The sequence below is a fragment of the Spermophilus citellus genome (genome assembly GCF_964194105.1).
Source record: "Spermophilus citellus genome assembly, chromosome: 18".
NCBI lineage: Eukaryota > Metazoa > Chordata > Mammalia > Rodentia > Sciuridae > Spermophilus > Spermophilus citellus.
Window position 1 is genome coordinate 2,957,320 of NC_138200.1, and position 17,706 is coordinate 2,975,025.

General features: G+C 54.3%; 2 protein-coding genes across 3 annotated transcripts in view; one reads left to right on the top strand and one right to left on the bottom strand.

Annotated features, from left to right (window-relative positions):
- Positions 1 to 17,706, bottom strand: part of LOC308637576 (leukocyte immunoglobulin-like receptor subfamily A member 6) — a 147,611-nt gene that overhangs the window by 34,869 nt on the left and 95,036 nt on the right.
- Positions 12,601 to 17,412, top strand: CDC42EP5 (CDC42 effector protein 5). 2 transcript variants are annotated; one of them, XM_081274141.1, is made up of 3 exons: positions 12,601 to 12,816; positions 13,432 to 13,567; positions 16,890 to 17,412. In XM_081274141.1, the coding sequence occupies exon 3, from the start codon at positions 16,890 to 16,892 to the stop codon at positions 17,343 to 17,345; it is 456 nt and encodes a 151-aa protein (XP_081130267.1). In that variant the 5' UTR covers positions 12,601 to 12,816; positions 13,432 to 13,567; the 3' UTR covers positions 17,346 to 17,412. The 2 variants fall into 2 exon arrangements, with proteins under 2 accessions (XP_081130267.1, XP_081130268.1); XM_081274142.1 differs by lacking the exon at positions 13,432 to 13,567.

Below are 17,706 nucleotides of genomic sequence, written 5' to 3' on the forward strand. Positions count from 1 at the left end.
ACCAACCTCTTTCCCCAGCCACCTCGTCCATGGTGGCAGAGATGAAGGTGTTCGTGGGCTCAGCAACACAGCTGAGCTGGCTCCAGCCACCCCGAGTGACCAGCCAGTGGCAGCTCCATTCCCTGGGGCGAGCAGCCAGCGACCTGGGGGCAGGTGGATTCCACTGGGCCACCTCCGCCATTCCCTGGAATAGGCGCCTGCTCTGCGTGCAGATTTACCTTCCTGGCCTGCACACCACGCTCCTGAACTGCCCAGAGCCGTCCTCCTGGGCTCGCAGACTCCACCGCGGAGTGCTCAGCATCCTTCCCATCAAGGAACTCACTTCACAGTGAGAGGAGTGGGGCCAGGAGCCGATGCTCCTCGTGAATTCAGTGGCCTCGCCTTGTCCCCCGCATCCCTGAGACAGCTGGCGTGGCAGGACTGTGGACATGCCTCCCGAAGGTCCACTCCCAAGTCAGCGGGGGGGGGGGGGGGCTCCCGGAGGCTGCCTGGGCTCTGAGCCAGCAGCCCAACCTGACACTCTGTCTCCCACAGCCGCAGCCCCAGGTCCAGGATCCAAGGGGGGGCACTGGAGCGCTGCCCCGCGCCAGCCACTAGTGGAGTTTGCTTTCCGTTCCCATGACCCCGTGGTGTGTAGGTCAGAGGTCAGCGCTAAAGGGAGGGGCCTCTGCCCAGGAGGGGCCTCTGCCCAAGGATGCCAGCCGACTGGGAGTTCAGATGCCACCTCCACTCTGGGCTCCTGCTGCCTGTGGACCCACAGCTGAGGGGAGAGTTGGGGCGTTGCCTGGGCAGCGTCCTGACTACTGAGTGGGGGGTGGCCACTACTCCACAGAGCAGGGGAGGAAGAGGAGAGCAGGAGACCTCCTTACTATGATCACGGCTGTGGTTACGGTCCGTGGAGAACTCCCCATCCCGACCTATGCAGGGCTGCTACTGTCCCAGGCCCCTCAGCAGCAAGAGCTGGTCACAGCACCCCATCAAGAACCATGACAGGGGACGCTCAAGGCCATGCCACCGTGGACACAGGGCCACTTCGTGAACAAGGGCTGATGCATGAGGATTTATTTCTCATTTTGTCATGAACATATTATGTTGGGACCATGTGCACCCAACACCAGCTGCTTGGTGTCTTTTCCCTTTGTTTTCCTCCCCTTTTACCTCCGCATCATGTGGCATGCCCTGTTTGGTGTTATCACAGTGTCTCAGCTTTCTTAACTCCACTTCACAGCTTTAGGTTACAGATACCAAGGAGGAGAGTGAACATCACCCGAGAACTTTGAAGCCTCTTCTGGGGACAGAGCTGGAGGAGGGCTTTGTGAGAGTCTTTATTTGATTGAGTGTGGTGTAAGGAGATGTGTGGGGGACCAGTGGACAAGCACGGGCCTCGTGCTGGTTGGTTTTACTGTCAGCTCGTGGGCCACAGTGAGCAGATGTGTGGTCAAATATCATTCTGGATGTTTCTGGACAAGATTAACATTTAAAAGGGTGGATTTCGGGGGGGAAGCAGATTGCCCTCCATAATGTAGGCAAACCTCATCCAATCAGTTGAAGACCTGAGTAGAAGTAAATACTGACTTCCTCCCAGCAAGAGGGTGCTCTGCCAGCACCCACTCGTCCCTGGGCGCAGCCCGATGGACCCTCCCTTGGTGTTTGACTTAGCAGTGTTGTGTGAACCAGCTACATATGTACATGTGTATTTAAGCATGCATGTGACAGGTAGATAAGTGACAGGTAGGTAGGTAGGTAGGTAGGTAGGAAGATAGACTAGATAGATAGATAGATAGATAGATAGATAGATAGATAGATAGATAGATAGATAATAGATAAAGTTGGTTTTGTTTCTTTGGAGAATGGTGATATAATTGGTATTCTTTTCTGAGCTCTGGAAATGTTCTGAAACTGGATTGAGGTGATGATTGCCCATGATTTTGAATGTACCAAATGTCGCTGAACTGCACACTTTTAAGTGGCTAAGGGTTAATCTTCCCTTATGCTAATGTCACCACAGTAAAGAAACAGCAATGATGTTGTATTTCATCATTGTTGTAGGCCCGGCAGGATGTGAGCAGAATCTTTTTGCATTCACAGGGCACACTCATTCACGCTGAGAGGAGACACTCTCCCCAGACCAAGCCAAATGTCCACACTAAGAGTGTGCCGTGTTTGCCTGCCCTCTGCCTGTCCAGGTATAGAGCGGACGAGTTGGCCCCACAGGAGCACAGCAACATTCCCTGGTCTATCTGGAACTCGTCTACGTCTTGGACTCCCCCGCCTCCTGCCCAAATCTGGCTTCTTTCCTCTGGGTGTGCCCAGCACTCCTGGCCCTGTGTCTAGACACCCTCCTTGTCCTCTTTGGGACCCAGCCCCACAGAGAGGTTCTGGTGGCCGCGGTCCAGAGCCCTGATGGGGCTGTTGCCGTCCAACTCTGGTTTCAGCACCATGGTCAGAGTCTGAGGCGACACAGTCCGCTATCTTCCACTCTCTGGGTTGTTAGGTGTGCGGAGGTTATCTTTGTCCTCCTACACAGGGTCTTTCTGAAGGAGTTTGATATATAATATTCAGTTAAAGGATGAGGGTAAATTGGAAAAGGGCAAGAAGATGCCAGTTTCTAACAGGAATTCAAACTCTCTTCTCCCTCATGGACTCTGAGCAGTAGGAGAATCCAGAGGCTCAGGATGTCCACCTTTGTCTCCATCCACTGTCGGTTGCTAATGACACAAGATCCACAGACTGGGTGGGACTTATAATGAGAAGAGGTTCATTCTGTCTCATGTTCTCATCCAAGGTGGAGGCATGCATCTGGGGATGGCCTTCTTGCTGGCAGGTCCTGAGGCAGCACAGGGCACCCCAGCACAAGAGGCTGGGGCCACCCTAGAGACTCAGTCCAGCTGGTGGCCACAACAGACATACTCTGGAGAGCCCATGAACCCATTAGCACACGAGTGGGTCAAGCCAATCGTGAGGCAGAGCCCTCACTGCCTCCTGAAGGTCTCACCTGGCCCCACCTCTGAACGTCTCATGATGGAGATGAAGTTCCAACGCGAGTGTTGGAGGGGACAAACCACACTCAAACTGCAGCCCCTCCCCCAGACAACACTGGAGCGGCCAGGGTGTCACGTGGCATTCGGGACACTAGTTATTAGGTTTTGGCCAAAAAACAACAGGCTTGGGGGCCACACCAAAGTGGCCCCCAAACCTGGATCTGCCTCTTGCTACCTCTGTGTCCTTGGGGAAGTAGCTTCAACTCCAAGGCTCACTGGGCTTTTCTTTAAAGTGGAAATAGCAATAGTGTCTGCTTCCCAAGGGTTCTCAGAGGGTCAGAGATCGCTACTTTCTGCCCCTCACAGGAAGCCAGGTTTCTGCTGAGCGTGCTGGCACACGCCTGCCATCCCAGCAACTCAGGACGCTGGCACAAGAGGATTTCAAGTTCGCGGCCAGCCTCAGCAACTTAGTGGATTTAATTCTTAGTAGCAAAATGAAGGTTCTGGAGCCGGGCGGCCTGGGAGTTGATCTTTGCCTGCCTCTGTTACCGTGTGACTTAGGAAAGCCACCTCACTGTTTTGTCATCTATAAAATGAAAATCCTGCTTCACTCGGAAGCTCTGGATGGGGACCGGGTTCATACGTGTCGAGTGAAATTCCAAACTGTAGCTGGCGGTCCCTGGAGCTCGGGTCCATTCCTGCCATGAAGAGGAAGTGCCCAGAGGGAGCCTGGCCAGCTGCATGTCCTAATGGCCCCCGCTCTCCATGAATGATATCTAGGCTGCAGGGACAGTCCTTCCGCATCCGTCACGCCCCCGGCACTCCACCTCAGGTTCAGAGACTCCCCCTCGGCCTTGAGGGAACCCATCTTGGCTTACTCCGATTAGTGTCCATGGAACATTCCTGGGACGCTATGGTGCCGCATCCCGAGCAGGAGGTGGTCAGGAGTGAGTGAGGCTCAGCCCCTGCCCCTGCAAGTCCTGACACAGAGACCCACAATTCCATGGCAGAACTGGGCCACCAGAGCCTGGGACAGGGAGCAGAGCAGGGATCCACATTTTTTCCTGAGGGTGAGGACAGGCTTCTGAGAAAAGGGGACTTCTCAGATCACGCCTGAGGGAGGAACAACTGATCCAGAGAAGGAGGGAGGAGAGGAGGGTGGGCGATGTGAATATGAGCCAGGACCTGGAGCACTTGGATGCTCTGAGCGTGGAGCGTCGGGTGGGCCACATCCAACAAGAGGGAGGGTGGTGGGGGATGCCCGTGTGAGCGGCTGGGTTGTGGGTAGCATTAGGGGCTTCACCAGGAGCCTTGGAAGGGCTGAGCACAGAAACAGGACAGACCCCCAGGAGTGTCCACAGAAAGAAAGCAATTCAGTGTGGACGGATTCTAAAAGGGAAGGGGAGGGAGGGAAGGAGACTCAGACGGTCAGCCTGGCGCACGGCCCACCAGTGTCAAACACCTGGCAGGTATGGGGGAGCTCTGGAGGAGTCTGAGCAGGTGGTTGGGTGGCTGCAGACGAAAGCTGACCTGGAGCTCACGGGCAGGGGTCTCAGGAAGGGGCCAGAGCCATGGTCCAGGCGAGCGAGGCTGGGCCTCACTAGGCAGAGGGAGGCTAAGCAGGAGAGGAGGAAGGGTTGGGAGGCTCCAAAATGAGATGGCGCAGAACCAGGTGGCTGTGCCCAGGGGAAAAGGGCACAGAGACCACAGTGGCTCTCAGAAGTCTAGCTGACGGTGGGCAGGATCAGCAGGGCTATCCAAGAGGCAGCCCAGACTGGGGACAGGGGGACAGTCACTGGCTTCACTGTGGAGCTGGCCAGCAGGAGGGGCTTGTGGGACACTCCTCAAGGGAAGGGCCGAAGAGCAGTTGGAGGCCACAGGGATGCAGTCCCAATGCAGTCAGTGGAGAAGGGGGAAGGAAAGAGTCCAAGACCGGTCCTCATCCACACTGTGGACCCTGGGGTGTCGAGGAACTCCACCCCTTTTGGATCTGCACCTCTCACGGTGGAAGCAGAAGCTCAGGCCCCGCATCCCTGACGAAAAGGCGTGGACACGTGGCCTACCAATCGGAATGCACCCCCGAGGCACTAACTTGGGGGTAAATGGCACGAAGAATTAGACACCATGAAGGACCCTTAGGACAAAGGCAGAGATGCAGACAGGGGGTTTCCACCAGCCGTAGTGGAAGAGCCAAGCTCATTCTAACTCGTTAAAAATGTATTTTGTGAAATGGGGTGGTGGCTCAGTGGTAGAGCGCTTGCCTAGCACGTGTGAGGCACTGGGTTTGAGCCTCAGCACCACATAAAAATAGATAAGTAAATAAAATAAAGTTATTATGTCTGTCTACAACTAAAAAAAATATTTTACTCACCTGCACAAAAATCAATTCAACGTGGATCAAAGACTTAGGCACTAGAACAGAGACCCTGCACCTAACAGAAGAACAAATAGACCCAAATCCTCACCATGTCAGCCTAGGCCCCTGACTTCCTTAACAAGACTCCTAAAGTGCCAGGAGTAAAATCAAGAATCAATAAATGGGATGGATTCAAATTAAAAAGCTTCTTCTCAGCAAAGGAAACAATTGATAATGTGAGGAGGGAGCCTACAGATTGGGAGAAAATCTTTACCACGTTCACCTCCGATAAAGCATGAATCTCTAGGACCTATAAAGAACTCCAAAAACTTAACACCAAACAAATAAATGACCCAATCAATAAATGGGCTAAGGAACTGGACAGACACTTCACAAAGAAGTACAAGTGATTCACAAATATATGAAAAAATGTTCAACATCTCCAGCAATTAGAGAACTGCAAATCAAAACTACACTAAGATTTCACCTCACCCCTGTCAGAATGGTAATCAACAAGAACACAGGCAACAATAAATATTGGCGAGAATGTGGGGAAAAGGCACACTCACACACTGCTGGTGGGACTGCACATTGGTGCAGTATGAAAGCCGTATGGAGATTCCTCGGAAAACTGGGAATGGAACCACCATTTGGCCCAGCTATCCCACTGCTTGGTTTATACCCACAGGGCTTAAAGTCAGCATCCTACACGGACACAGCCACATCAATGTTTATAGCAGCCCAATTCACAATAGCTAGACTATGGAACCAACCTAGGTGCCCCTCAATAGATGAATGGATAAAGAAAATATGGTACATATACTCAATGGAATATTACTCAGCTTTAATGAAGAGTGAAATTATGGCATTTGCCAGTGAATGGTTGGAGTTGGAGAATATCATGCTAAGTGAAATAAGCCGATCCCCCAAAACCAAAGGCCGAATGTCTTCTCTAATATGCGGATGCCAATTCACAATAAGGTGGGGGGCACTAGGGAAGAGTAGTTTTACCTTAGATTAGGTAGAGGGAAGTGATGGGAGGGGAGGGAGGGGATGTGGGGATAGGGAAGAGAGTAGAAGGAAACAGACATCATTCTGTGTGTACGTGTGTGACTACATGACCAATATGACTCTGCAACATGTACACTCAGAAAAATGAAGAATTATATCCCATCTATGTATATCAAAGTGCATAAGTGCATTCTACTGTCATGTATAACTAATTAGAACAAAAAAATTTTAAATTTTATTTAGAATTGAACCCAGGACCTCATGCATGCCAGGCAAACACTTTACCACTGAGTTATACAACCAACCCAGAAGGGTCACATTTAAACATCCAGGACTGAGCCCTGGCACTGCAAATTGTGTCCTCTGAGGTGCCACCCGGTGTCAGCAAAGAGAATATCAGCAGCTCAGCCTGTGGGGGAAGCAGAGAGAGGAAGGGGAAGGTGAGGAAGGAGGAGGGAGAGGAGGAGAGGGAGGAGGAGGAAGAGGAGGAGGAGAGAGGAAGGGAGGAGAGAGGTTCTACTGTAACCTGGTTGCAGCTTCTCCTCCCAGAGCTTCCTCCACATCTGAGTCTCTGGTCCCCCAGAGATGCTGAGAGTCCCCCAAATCCTTTCAAAGGTTTATTGACCCATTCAAAGCCACAGTGAGAGACCACTTTCCACCCATTAGGGTGGCCACCATCAAAAGAACAGAAAATAACAAGTGCTGGCAAAGATATGGGAAATTTGTGTCCTGTTGGTGGGAATGCCAAATCATCCATCCATTCACTCATGATGAGTTCCTAAAAAAATTATAAATGGGATTACCATGATTGAGCAACCCCGCTTCTGGATGCGTCCCCAAGAGAACTGGAAGCAAACGATACACCTGTGTTCACTGCACCACTGTCCACATAGCCCAAAGGTGGCAATGACCCAAATGTCCACCCAGAGGCAAGGAATGAGCGGCTGGGGTGGACACAGCCAATGAAATGCTGTTCAGCCTTTAAGAAGAAGGAGATTCCTGTCCTTGAGGACACCACGCCAAACAAGCAGGCCAGTCACAAAGGGGCAAGTAGCGCAGGATCCCAGACACGACGCAGAAAGTGGGTCGGGGCTGGGAGGAGGAGGGGGCTTAGTGTCCTGCAGGCATGGAGTTTTGGTTGACAAGATGACAACACTCTAGAGATTGGTCGCACAATAATGTGAACACACCGAACGACACTGCACCGTGGAAATGGTCATAGTGATAAATTTAATGTTGTGGGCTTACCACAGAACTCAAAAAGTCTATTTTCTGTCTAAGTGAGGAATGGAGGGCTCCCTTGCTCACCAAACCTTCTCCAAACAGGAGACCGCTGTCTCTCCCTGGTGGCAGAGCTAATCCTAGCACCCCGCCTGCTGGGGTTCGGGGTCCCCTACCCAGGTGGGGCTTAGCTCTGAGGCAGGAGGTCCACTTATAGCACCTGGGACGTGGGTGAGGTTTCCAGAGAGAGGCACGAGGAGGGGAGGAGTGGGGACCCAGCGTGGGTCAGCCCCCTGGTGGCGCAGGTCTCCTGTCTTGGGTGCCGCAGCTCATTTAAACCTTGCTAGAATTCTTCAGAATTGGGGGCTAGCATGTCCCCTACTTCACAAACTAGGAGACAGAGACTAAGATGAAAAGCCACCTGCCTGGGGTCACACCTCCCAGAAGGGGTGGAGCTGGAACTCAAAGCCCGCACGCACGCTGCATCTGAGCACAATCCTGTGCTCAGGCGGGAAGGGCCTTAGGAAGGAGCCCCTCAGGGAACCGCAGGCCACGAGGGGGGGGCTCGGCCTTCAGGCCCTTCAGGCCCTCCCCGGCTTCCCCAGATCTCCTATTTGCTGCCAAGATATCCCCTGCCCGGACACTGTCCAGTGCTCCAAGGACTCTCTGGTGGGGCTGGGCTGCAGGGAAGCCAGCCAGAGCTGGTCCAAGCTTCGGGGCATGATGGGGTGGCTCCCGGACTTGTCACAGTGGCAAGGACTGAGCCCACACTCTTGGCAGACGCCTGGGAGGCCCACTCCCTAGGCCCCTCCCACGAAGGTGAACTTTGTCCCCTCTCCTCTCTGCACCTGGGTAGGGATCTTGCAAAGTCCTTTTGGTGGCTAGAAATCCTGCCCTCCCCCTGGGTGGCTCGGCCTCCTGCTCACCTGCCCCTGAGATGCTGTGGAAGTGCGCTGGCGGCCACTGCGGCCCAGCTTGGAGGACTCTGGTCCTCACCATATCCAGGAGATAGTAAGCCATGCCCATCAGATACACCCCACAGTGCTCCTGGGGGACCCCAACTTCCCCTTCCTCCCCACCAGCTGCCCCCAAGTTCGCTGGCCAGAAACCTGCCCTCTGGGGCTCCTGTCCTCTCTCTGCCTACTTCTAGAGAGGCCTCCCCTGGCCCTGGCCAAACCCTCCTCAAGTTCTCCACACCTGGGCTGGCCAAGGCTGGTGCCACTGGACACCAGTGACCACTGCAATTTGAATCAATTAAAATTAAATTGAATTGCCAGGCATGTCCACTGGTAATCTCAGCCACTCGGGAGGCTGAGGCAAGTTCAAAGCCAGCCTGGACAAGTTAGTGAGAACCTGTGTCAAAAGTGCAGAATAAAAAGGGCTGGGGTACAGCTCCGTGGCTGAGCACTTCCCTGGCATACAGGAGACCCTGGGTGCAATTCCCAGGACTGGATAAAGATGAAATTTAAATTAAAAATTCAGTTCCTCAGCCCCACTAGCCACATCTGAAGGGCGCTTGGCTACCGAGTTTGGACAGGGCCAGTGACATGACAATCCAGAAAGTTCTGTGGGACAGGATCCAGTTCTTCCTTGCTCCCAGGCGCCTCTCAGCATCGACCACCCCCTCACGTGTGTCTTCCCTGTTAGGGGCAGCTGGCTGGCCTGCCAATTCCACCCACACAAATTAGTTGCATTAGCAGCAAACAAAGCCCTCTGTGTCTCAGTTTCCCCAGATGCAAAATGAGGAGGATGACATCAGCTCCCACCCCTTCCCCACCTCTGTGGAAGGTTTTAATAAGATATAAATAAGCATCACGGGCTATTGCTATTTTGTTACGTACTTTTGTGACACTGAAGCCAGCTTCTCTCTTTAAGTCTGCACTGATGATGAATGATTCCCAAAATGAATGGGAAAATGGGGTGACCCAAAGGTAGGATCTGTAGGATCCCGTTTGTGTATTCAAAGTGCACTGAATGTTTCCTGATGCAATCTACACGGGAGCTCCTCAGCCAAGGGGTCTTCATACCCTAGGGGGTACTGGGCACTGCCTGTGGTCTGAATGTGTGTCCCGGGATCCCTATGCTGAGGTTCTCTTATGTGGGGACATTAAGTCATGAAGGCTCCCCTCCTGAATGGAATCTGTACTTTCATAAGAGACCCCAGGGGCACCCTCACCTCTTCCACTGCATGAGGACACAGCCAGAGGGTGAGGTTGTGTCAGGAACAGCCCCTCTGCCAGACCCCCATCTGCTGGGGTTGGACCTTGGACTTCCTAACTTTTATCAGAACTGTGACAGACAATGGCATTGTTTATAATAGTGTCATGTTTATATTAATATAATGCCATTGCTTGTAGTAACATAAACAAAAGCCCGCCTCATCTGCGGGCTTTTGTTTTAGCACCCAAGTGCACTAAGACAGTCAGGAAACATCTTGGGTTGTTCAAACTGGGAGTGTGGGAGGTGTGTGGGGAGAGAGCTGCCGGGGGTCCCTAGACAGAGCCCAGCAATGCTCCTCAGCACCCCGCCGTGCCCAGGATGGCCCTTTAACACAGGAATGGATCAGCCCCAGCCCCAAACAGCCGGGAGCCGGGGCGGATGCCCTGGTTTTTGCATTTGTAAATGGTAAAGCACATTTTCCCAGTGGGGAGATGTGCACCCCAGACCAAGCTTAGGGGATGCTGAGCTGGGGACTGGTTTGGAGGAGCTCACGGAAGCCTACTTAAAATTTCTGTCTCTCCCCTCGCTGCCCCACCCTCTCCCAGGAGAGGATGTGCTCCCCTATCCTTTGTGTCATGAAAAGTTACATTTTTTAAAAAAAGGAAACAAAATAACAGCAAATGTATCCAGTCCAACCAAAGAAACAAAGACCTGCCTTTCAGTGCCCTCCGCCCTGAGGGTTCTTGCCTCCCCTCTCAGGGGGCTCCTGCGTCTGCCCACTCTCCTCAGCACTTCCTTATCTCTCCACTGAACCCCAAGATTTGCTGTACTTGGCCTGCTTTGGAGATGCTGATTCCTCCCCAGACACAGTTCTCCTCCTTCTCTGGCTGCTGCCAGGACTTGTCCAAGGTCCCTTTCCTCTTCTTATCTCTCCAGGGTTGCTGTTCTCCCCTGCTCTGGCCCGAGCCTTGCCCTCCTGCATTTCGAAGCAGGACCAGCTAATTAACTTGTGGGGTCCAGTGCAAAGGACAAGGTGGGGGTCCGTGTTGAAAGGATCAGGAAGAATGTCAACTGGGTGAGCATTAAATCCAGCACAGGACCCTTCTGAGCCTGGGACCCTGGGTGACCTCACAGGGCTCATGTCCATGAAGTGCCCATGTACATCGGGATAACTTCTGATGGCCACTGCAGAAGGCGGGACACTTCCTCCAAAGGCGCCCTTGCATTAGTCCCACGTCACATCCCATTCGCAGGTGGGATCTGGGTTATGGACCTGACATTAGGGATATTATCCTGGGGTGATGGTTGGTTCCATGGTCCACTTGGTGACCCTCCAGTCACCAGTGTAGCCATGGATAGGTGCCTGTGGATGTGGTTAACACCCACGATTCATTGACTCTAAGTAACAGGGTGACCCTTGAGAGATGTTGGTGGGACTCATGGTCGAGAGGGCTCAGGAGCAAAGCAGAGCTTCCCCTGCCTCCGACTGTCACCGTGCCCGGCTTAGTGTACCTTAACAACAGGCCGCAGGCAGCAGGGCAGTGCCCGGGATGCTCAAGAGCACTCAGCAAACCCCAGACACCTGAGGCTGCCTAAGGCATGCTTCCATTGACCAGGTCCTTACAGGCTCACCAGAACAGGTGACCCACCAGTCAGAACCTGGCCACTGGTCTCCGGAGCTCAGGGGAGGGGGAGTGGCTGCTCAGCAGGGTTTCCTTGGCGTGAGGGAATGTTTTGGATCTAGACAGAGATGGAGGCTGTTCAAGGATGTGAAAGTACCAAATGCCACTGTAATTCACCACTGAGCTGGCGAATTTTATGTCATATGAATTTGACATTAATAAAAATCGCTAATTTAGGTTCATGTTTTTGTCTCCACTACTGAGTTTTTGGTGACCACCTCTGTCCCTAAGACTTTGCTCAGGGTACTGAGCCCAGGCCTGTTCCAGTCCATCCCCACTCAGGTCCACAGGGAGCTAATGCCTGCACCTAACCCTGCCCGGACCCAGGCTCAGCTCCGAGCTGCCTTCAGCCTGGCCTCTCAGGGCAAACTGAAATCCACCTTGTGGGAGTCCCTGTGTGTCACCAGGTCTCTGGCCTCCCTGTCTCTTTCCTAACCCTCCCCACCGCTCAAGGGCCAGCCTCACGGACATGCGTGAGGTTCCCCAGGGTCCCCGGCTCAGAAGGGTCTGGGGCTGGAATTGATGCTGACCCATTGGAAATTCTTCCTGATCATTTTGATCATGGGCCCCATCTGGTCCTTTGTACTAGACCTCACAAAGTAAGAGGCTGGTCCTGCATGGAATTGCAGGAAGGGCAGAGGTCTGGGACAGAGCATCTTCCCTCTCATCTCTAAAATCAGCTCCTCTCCTTTCCCCCCACTTCAGCCCAGCCTACCCTGTCCTCCACCTGGGCCTCCACTTCCCCCTCCAGTGGCCCAGCCTCTCACATGGGCCTCCCTGCTTCCCTCTGAGCCTGCTTCCTCCCAGGAACCTCTGCTCTCCCAACTCTCTTCACCATAAACACATGCTCACAGTGATGGAATGATCTTTCTATGGAGGGTGGCTTCAGTCAGGGACAGTTGTCTAGTGGGTGCCCCACAGCAGGGCTCAAACTGTCCCTCTACAGACCCCTTCATTCTTCTGCTGGTCTTAGTGACTCTCTCTCTGTCTCTCTCTCTCCCTCTCCCAATCTGCACACAGGCACTCCCCCACCAGCTGCAATCTGGAAGAAATTACTCTAAATTACTGCTAAACAGCCAGACTTCCCCAGTGTCAGGAAATTCCAAGCTGGGCAGGGGGAGGGCCCATCGCATCCACCCCCAGCCCTCTGCGTGTAGAGCACACCCAGTCCTGGCCTCCTGCCCCAGAGCCAGCCGGAGGGGCCTCAGCTCTTCCACCACTGCTTCCTAGTCCTTTAAATCCTGGAGGCAAACTTTTTGGGGATAAGGAACGCTGGGAGGGGCTTGTGGCTTAACCCTCTCTGCCCAGGAACAAGGAACAGAGCCAGACGGAGAACTAGATGTGACTTGGCTCCTGCTTGGTCTCCTTCCATGGCCCCCGAGAGGGGCTGAAGGTTCTCCTGCAGGTAAAGAAGAAAGCCTATGCCAGGGCTTGCTAGGGTGGGCTAGGACTGGGCCTGGACCCTTGGGTCTGAGGGAGGAGGCTGGGCCTGGACCCTGGGTCTGGGGGAGGAGGCTGGGCCTGGACCCCTGAGTCTGGGGGAGGAGGCTGGGCCTGGACCCTGGGTCTGGGGGAGGAGGCTGGGCCTGGACCCCTGAGTCTGGGGGAGGAGGCTGGGCCTGGACCCTGGGTCTGGGGGAGGAGGCTGGGCCTGGACCCCTGGGTCTGGGGGAGGAGGCTGGGCCTGGACCCCTGGGTCTGAGGGAGGAGGCTGGGCCTGGACCCTGAGTCTGGGGGAGGAGGCTGGGCCTGGATCCTGGGTCTGAGGGAGGAGGCTGGGCCTGGACCCTGGGTCTGAGGGAGGAGGCTGGGGTCCAGATCCCTGGGTCTGGGGGAGGAGGCTGGGCCTGGACCCTGGGTCTAAGGGAGGAGTGCCCCCCCCCCCCACAGGAGAAATAAGAAAGCTAGGGGCTGGGTCTCCTGGACCTGGGACTGCAGGGCGGGGGGACTTAGGAGGTGGGACCCGACACCGAGGTCCTGAGTCCCTCTCCAGGTTCGGGCGTGACACTTCCTCCACCAGGTGAAATCCTGCCCGGAGGAAGAAGGAAGAAGGCGCGGGCGGGGGACTAGGAGGCGAGGCGGAGGCGGACTCTGATACAGGGAGGGTCCCAGCCCCAGCCCCGCTGTCGCCTGCCCCGCTCAGAAAGAGCCACGAGGTAAGGGACGATGGTGGGCAGGGGTCCCGGGTCCCGACTAGAGGGAAGAGGGTCAGCCAGCCAGAGGCTGCTGCGGCTGAAGTCCCCACAGCCACGTGGCCTCGGAGGCCCGGGAGGCCCGCAGAAATCCCGGAGCGCGGGGTCTGCGCTCCGTCCCCCATGGCCGCACCCCTGCTCCCGCCTCTCCCTCGGGTCTGAGAACCAGTCCGGCGGGATCCGGAGTTTCCGCCCTGTTGGGGCTGGGGCTGGGGCTGCGTGCCGAGGGCAGAGGTGAGCCGGCGGTGCCCTCCACCCCTGCAGCTGGGTCGGGCCCCTGCGGGGCAGGAAAGAGGGGGCGGCCAGGCCGGAGGAGCGCGCGGGTGGAGGGCCTGCAGCTGGGCGGCCTGCTCTGGGCCTGTTTGGTGTGTCCCCAACAACAGCCCCTCTGTCCGAGATGTGGCCAGTGACGAACTTTTTCCAAGCATGACCTCATCGCACGAAGCCCTACAACCCTGCGAGGGGGGATTAGAGCCCTTGATCTAGAGGACACCCAGGCTGGGAGGAGGGAGTGACTTGCCCAGGGTCTCCGGGGCTAGCTAGGAGAATAGGTGGCATTGGAAAACTCTTTCCTCCTCTAAAATGAAAAAGAGAAAAGAAAACCACATACATCTAACGGTGCAAGGGCATGCCTGGCGTCTGTATCAGATTGAACCCGGGCAATTGCACAACCCCGTGGCTATAAGCATATAATATCATCCTTAGGCTCGGGAGTTCATCTGCCTGGGCACCAAATCTGCCCTGCAACATTTAGTCCTGTGTGACCGAGGGCAAGATACCCAGCCTCTCTGTACTGCAGCCATCACACTTCTGTAAAATGGACATTAGAATCTCAGTCTCCCCCTAGCTGGTTGTTTTGAGGATTAAATGAATTAGTTCATCCTGTGAAACACTTAGACCAGTGTTTGATCTAGAATAAGTGCCTTGGAAGTAAAAGGCAAGTGTGGCCAGTGTGCTTCATGATGTGCCTGGTTTTCAGAGGGTAAACCCAGGGCTAGGCTGAGGAACTTGTTCAGGATCCCACCAAAAGGAAATGACCATGTAAGCCAAGCATGCATGATGCCAGAAACCACCATCTTAAAGCACTCCCCTGTGTGGCACTAGGATGACGGGTGCCCTGAAAAGGGGGCAGAGGGAGCTGCAGGGGAGTGGTGAGTTCAAGAGGAGCAGGCAGCGGAAGGAGCCCTAGCAGGACTCTGGAGTCCCAAGAGCTGGCTTTGTGAGCTTAGGCAAGTCAGGGGTCCTTCTCTGGGACCTGGGGGAATGACCCAGGGTGGATTCCCTTCAGCCTTTCTTAAACATTTCACTGAGTGCTGCTACTACGCTCAGATTGGGATTGGCAGCATCTCACCAATCCTTGCCAAAAGACTCTGAAGTATTATATTAGTATCATTCCAATTCCCAGATGAGGAAATGATGTGGGAAAGGCTAAGCAGTTTACCCAGGGCTGTAGCCCTGGGCACAGCCACAGCCTACTCTGGGTGGCTGGCTTCCTGATCCACCTTTCACCCCCAACTCATGCAGAGCCAAGTGCTGAGATAAAGGGCACTGCTTGGCACCTAGAGAGGAGTTTTAAATTATGGATGGAGATCCTTTAATGAGTTGATCATTTAAAAATAAAAATGTTAAAAGAGAATGGATCAGAGTAGTTACCATGATGTAAGGACTGCCTTATTTCATAAAGATTTTGTTTCTTTTATAGGGGAGGAGGGAAGAGTGGTTGCGTGCTGGGTTACAATGAAGGTGTATTTATTCATGTAGGTTAAGGTTGGAGAAATGTGATAAATACTGCGGAGATGGCAAATCAGGACCGGTTTCCCCAGAGGGGAAAAAAATGCAAAGTGTGTGTGTGTGTGTGTGTGTGTGTGTGTGTGTGTGTAGGGCAGTACTTAGAATACATCCCTCTAAACTATTTTAAGTTCTTTCTGCTGTACTTTTGTTCCACACTATTGCTGATATACCCCAGAATCCTGGTCACTAAAAACAATGTTGGCTGCATTGTTTGGTCATTCGGTTTCACCAAGTCTTATCTTTGTTCTACACTCTGTTTCACACTTGTTTGGGGAAACATTTCCCTCCAATACTAGCCTACTAGCTCTGCCAACTGGCTAACATCTCTCCCCCCCCCCCCCAAGTACTGAAGATTGAACCAGTGGATGCACTACTGCTGAGTTCTCATTTTTATTTATTTATTTTGAGGTGAGGGTCTGACTAAGTTGCTAAGGCTGGCCTTAAACTTGGGGTCCTCTGCCTCAGCCTCTGTCGTTGCTGCACCCAGTTACAGCTGGCATAATTATAAATATTGTTTTATTTAATGGAGCTTTACTATGTGCTCTGTAAGGAAAGCAGTATTATTTCATCCACTTTATAGATAGGAAAACAGAAAGAGTAATAGATCTCAACTCACACAGTTGGCAAAGGGCAGGGCTTCGACTGAAACAACAACAAAGGCTTTCCATCATAATAACTGTGACGTTAAAACTTCCCAGGAGTTCCATAAAAAACTGCCCAGTTCCAGGACATGGCGGAGGCTGGCTGCACTTCCGTTTGCTGTCCAATCCCAAAGAGCAAGAGTGCACCTAGTCTACAGTTCCCAAGCAGCTGGCTTCAAATATGTGTCGTGCTGCCATTTTTAACCCAAGAGGGGTTCGCATTATTAGTTTCTTACAAAGTATGAGGATTGTATTGTTAGGTCATGGTCTCTCAAACCAGATCATTTAAATTACAAAACGCTGTGCAAATATTAGCATCCCCCAACCCCCAAACCTCCCCAATTAGAACTTGCTATAGCTTTTGTGCCTCTTCCTGTGTGTGTGTGTGTGTGTGTGTGTGTGTGTGTGTGTGCATGTGTGCGCGCGCGTGCTAAACCTGCCTTCCCTAGTGGACAAAGTAGGGCCTGTCTGCAAGGATGGGTCCTGGGGAATCTCATCCTCATCTAGCTGGAGTTTCTACCTGTCAGGTTGGGAAGCATTGTGCAGGCAATGTGGAGGAGCTTCTTTCTGCCTGACCTACAGGAAAGTTCTGATATCAGTTCTCAGGACAATCAGCAGAGCGCCATGCGCGTTTTGGAGTAAGGCAGGCCTAAATCTGAATCTGATATTTGAGTCCAGGTATCTCTGACCTTGGACCTCTCAGAGCCTCAGTTTCCCCACCTGTAAAATCTGAATAATCACCCCACCACCACCCTGTCCCAGCGAAGAGCATCCTTCGCGAGGACCGCACGGCTGCGGGGCAGGGCTGGGCAGGGCTCCCAGAGATGCGGCGCTGACCGCCTGTGACCCCACAGATGCCGGTGCTGAAGCAGCTGGGCCCTGCGCAGCCCAAGAAGAGGACCGAGCGCGGCGCGCTGTCCATCTCGGCGCCGCTTGGCGACTTCCGGCACACACTGCACGTGGGGCGTGGCGGCGACGCCTTCGGGGACACCTCCTTCCTGAGCCGCCACGGTGGCGGACCACCCTCCGAACCCTGCGCTCCGCCCGCGGGGAGCCCACGTAGCGCGACGCCGGCCGCAGTGTCGCAGCCCGCAGCTCCCGCCCCGCGCCCATCGGCTCCCGCCGACCCGCTGCTGTCCTTCCACCTGGACCTGGGCCCCTCCATGCTGGACGCCGTGCTGGGAGTCATGGACGCGGAGCGCGCCGCGGCCGCCAAGCCCGACGTGGACGCGCGTCTCGAGGCGCAGCACCCCAGGGCCCGCTGCCGCCCCAACGCCGACCTCGAGCTGGACGATGTCATTGGTCTGTAGGCGTCAGGTTCCCCGCGCCCTCCCTACCGGCACCCCACTTCTGCGCACATAAAACGGCTAAGGTTTGCGCCCGGGCTCTGTCTGTTCACTTTGGCGGGTAAGGGGAGAGGAGAAGAAATGACTGTGGGGCCCCAGTACTTGAGAGTTGTGCTTGTCATCCAGACTAGGTCGATGATTGGCAAGTAATGGTGAGATGCGGCTCCTTTAAGGGCCCCCGAGGCGTGGCCAGGCCGTTCCGGGCCGTAGGGAGCCGGGCGCCAACCGGCCGCTCCTACTGCCTCTTTCATTCATCAAATGTTGACCGAGAAACACTGCCCCCGGGTCCAGGTGCTGGGCCTCAGACGCAGCCCCGGCGAGGCTG

Coding starts and splice junctions, on each gene's coding strand:
- CDC42EP5 (XM_081274141.1), top strand. CDS start 16,890: ATGCCGGTGCTGAAGCAGCTGGGCCCTGCGCAGCCCAAGAAGAGGACC.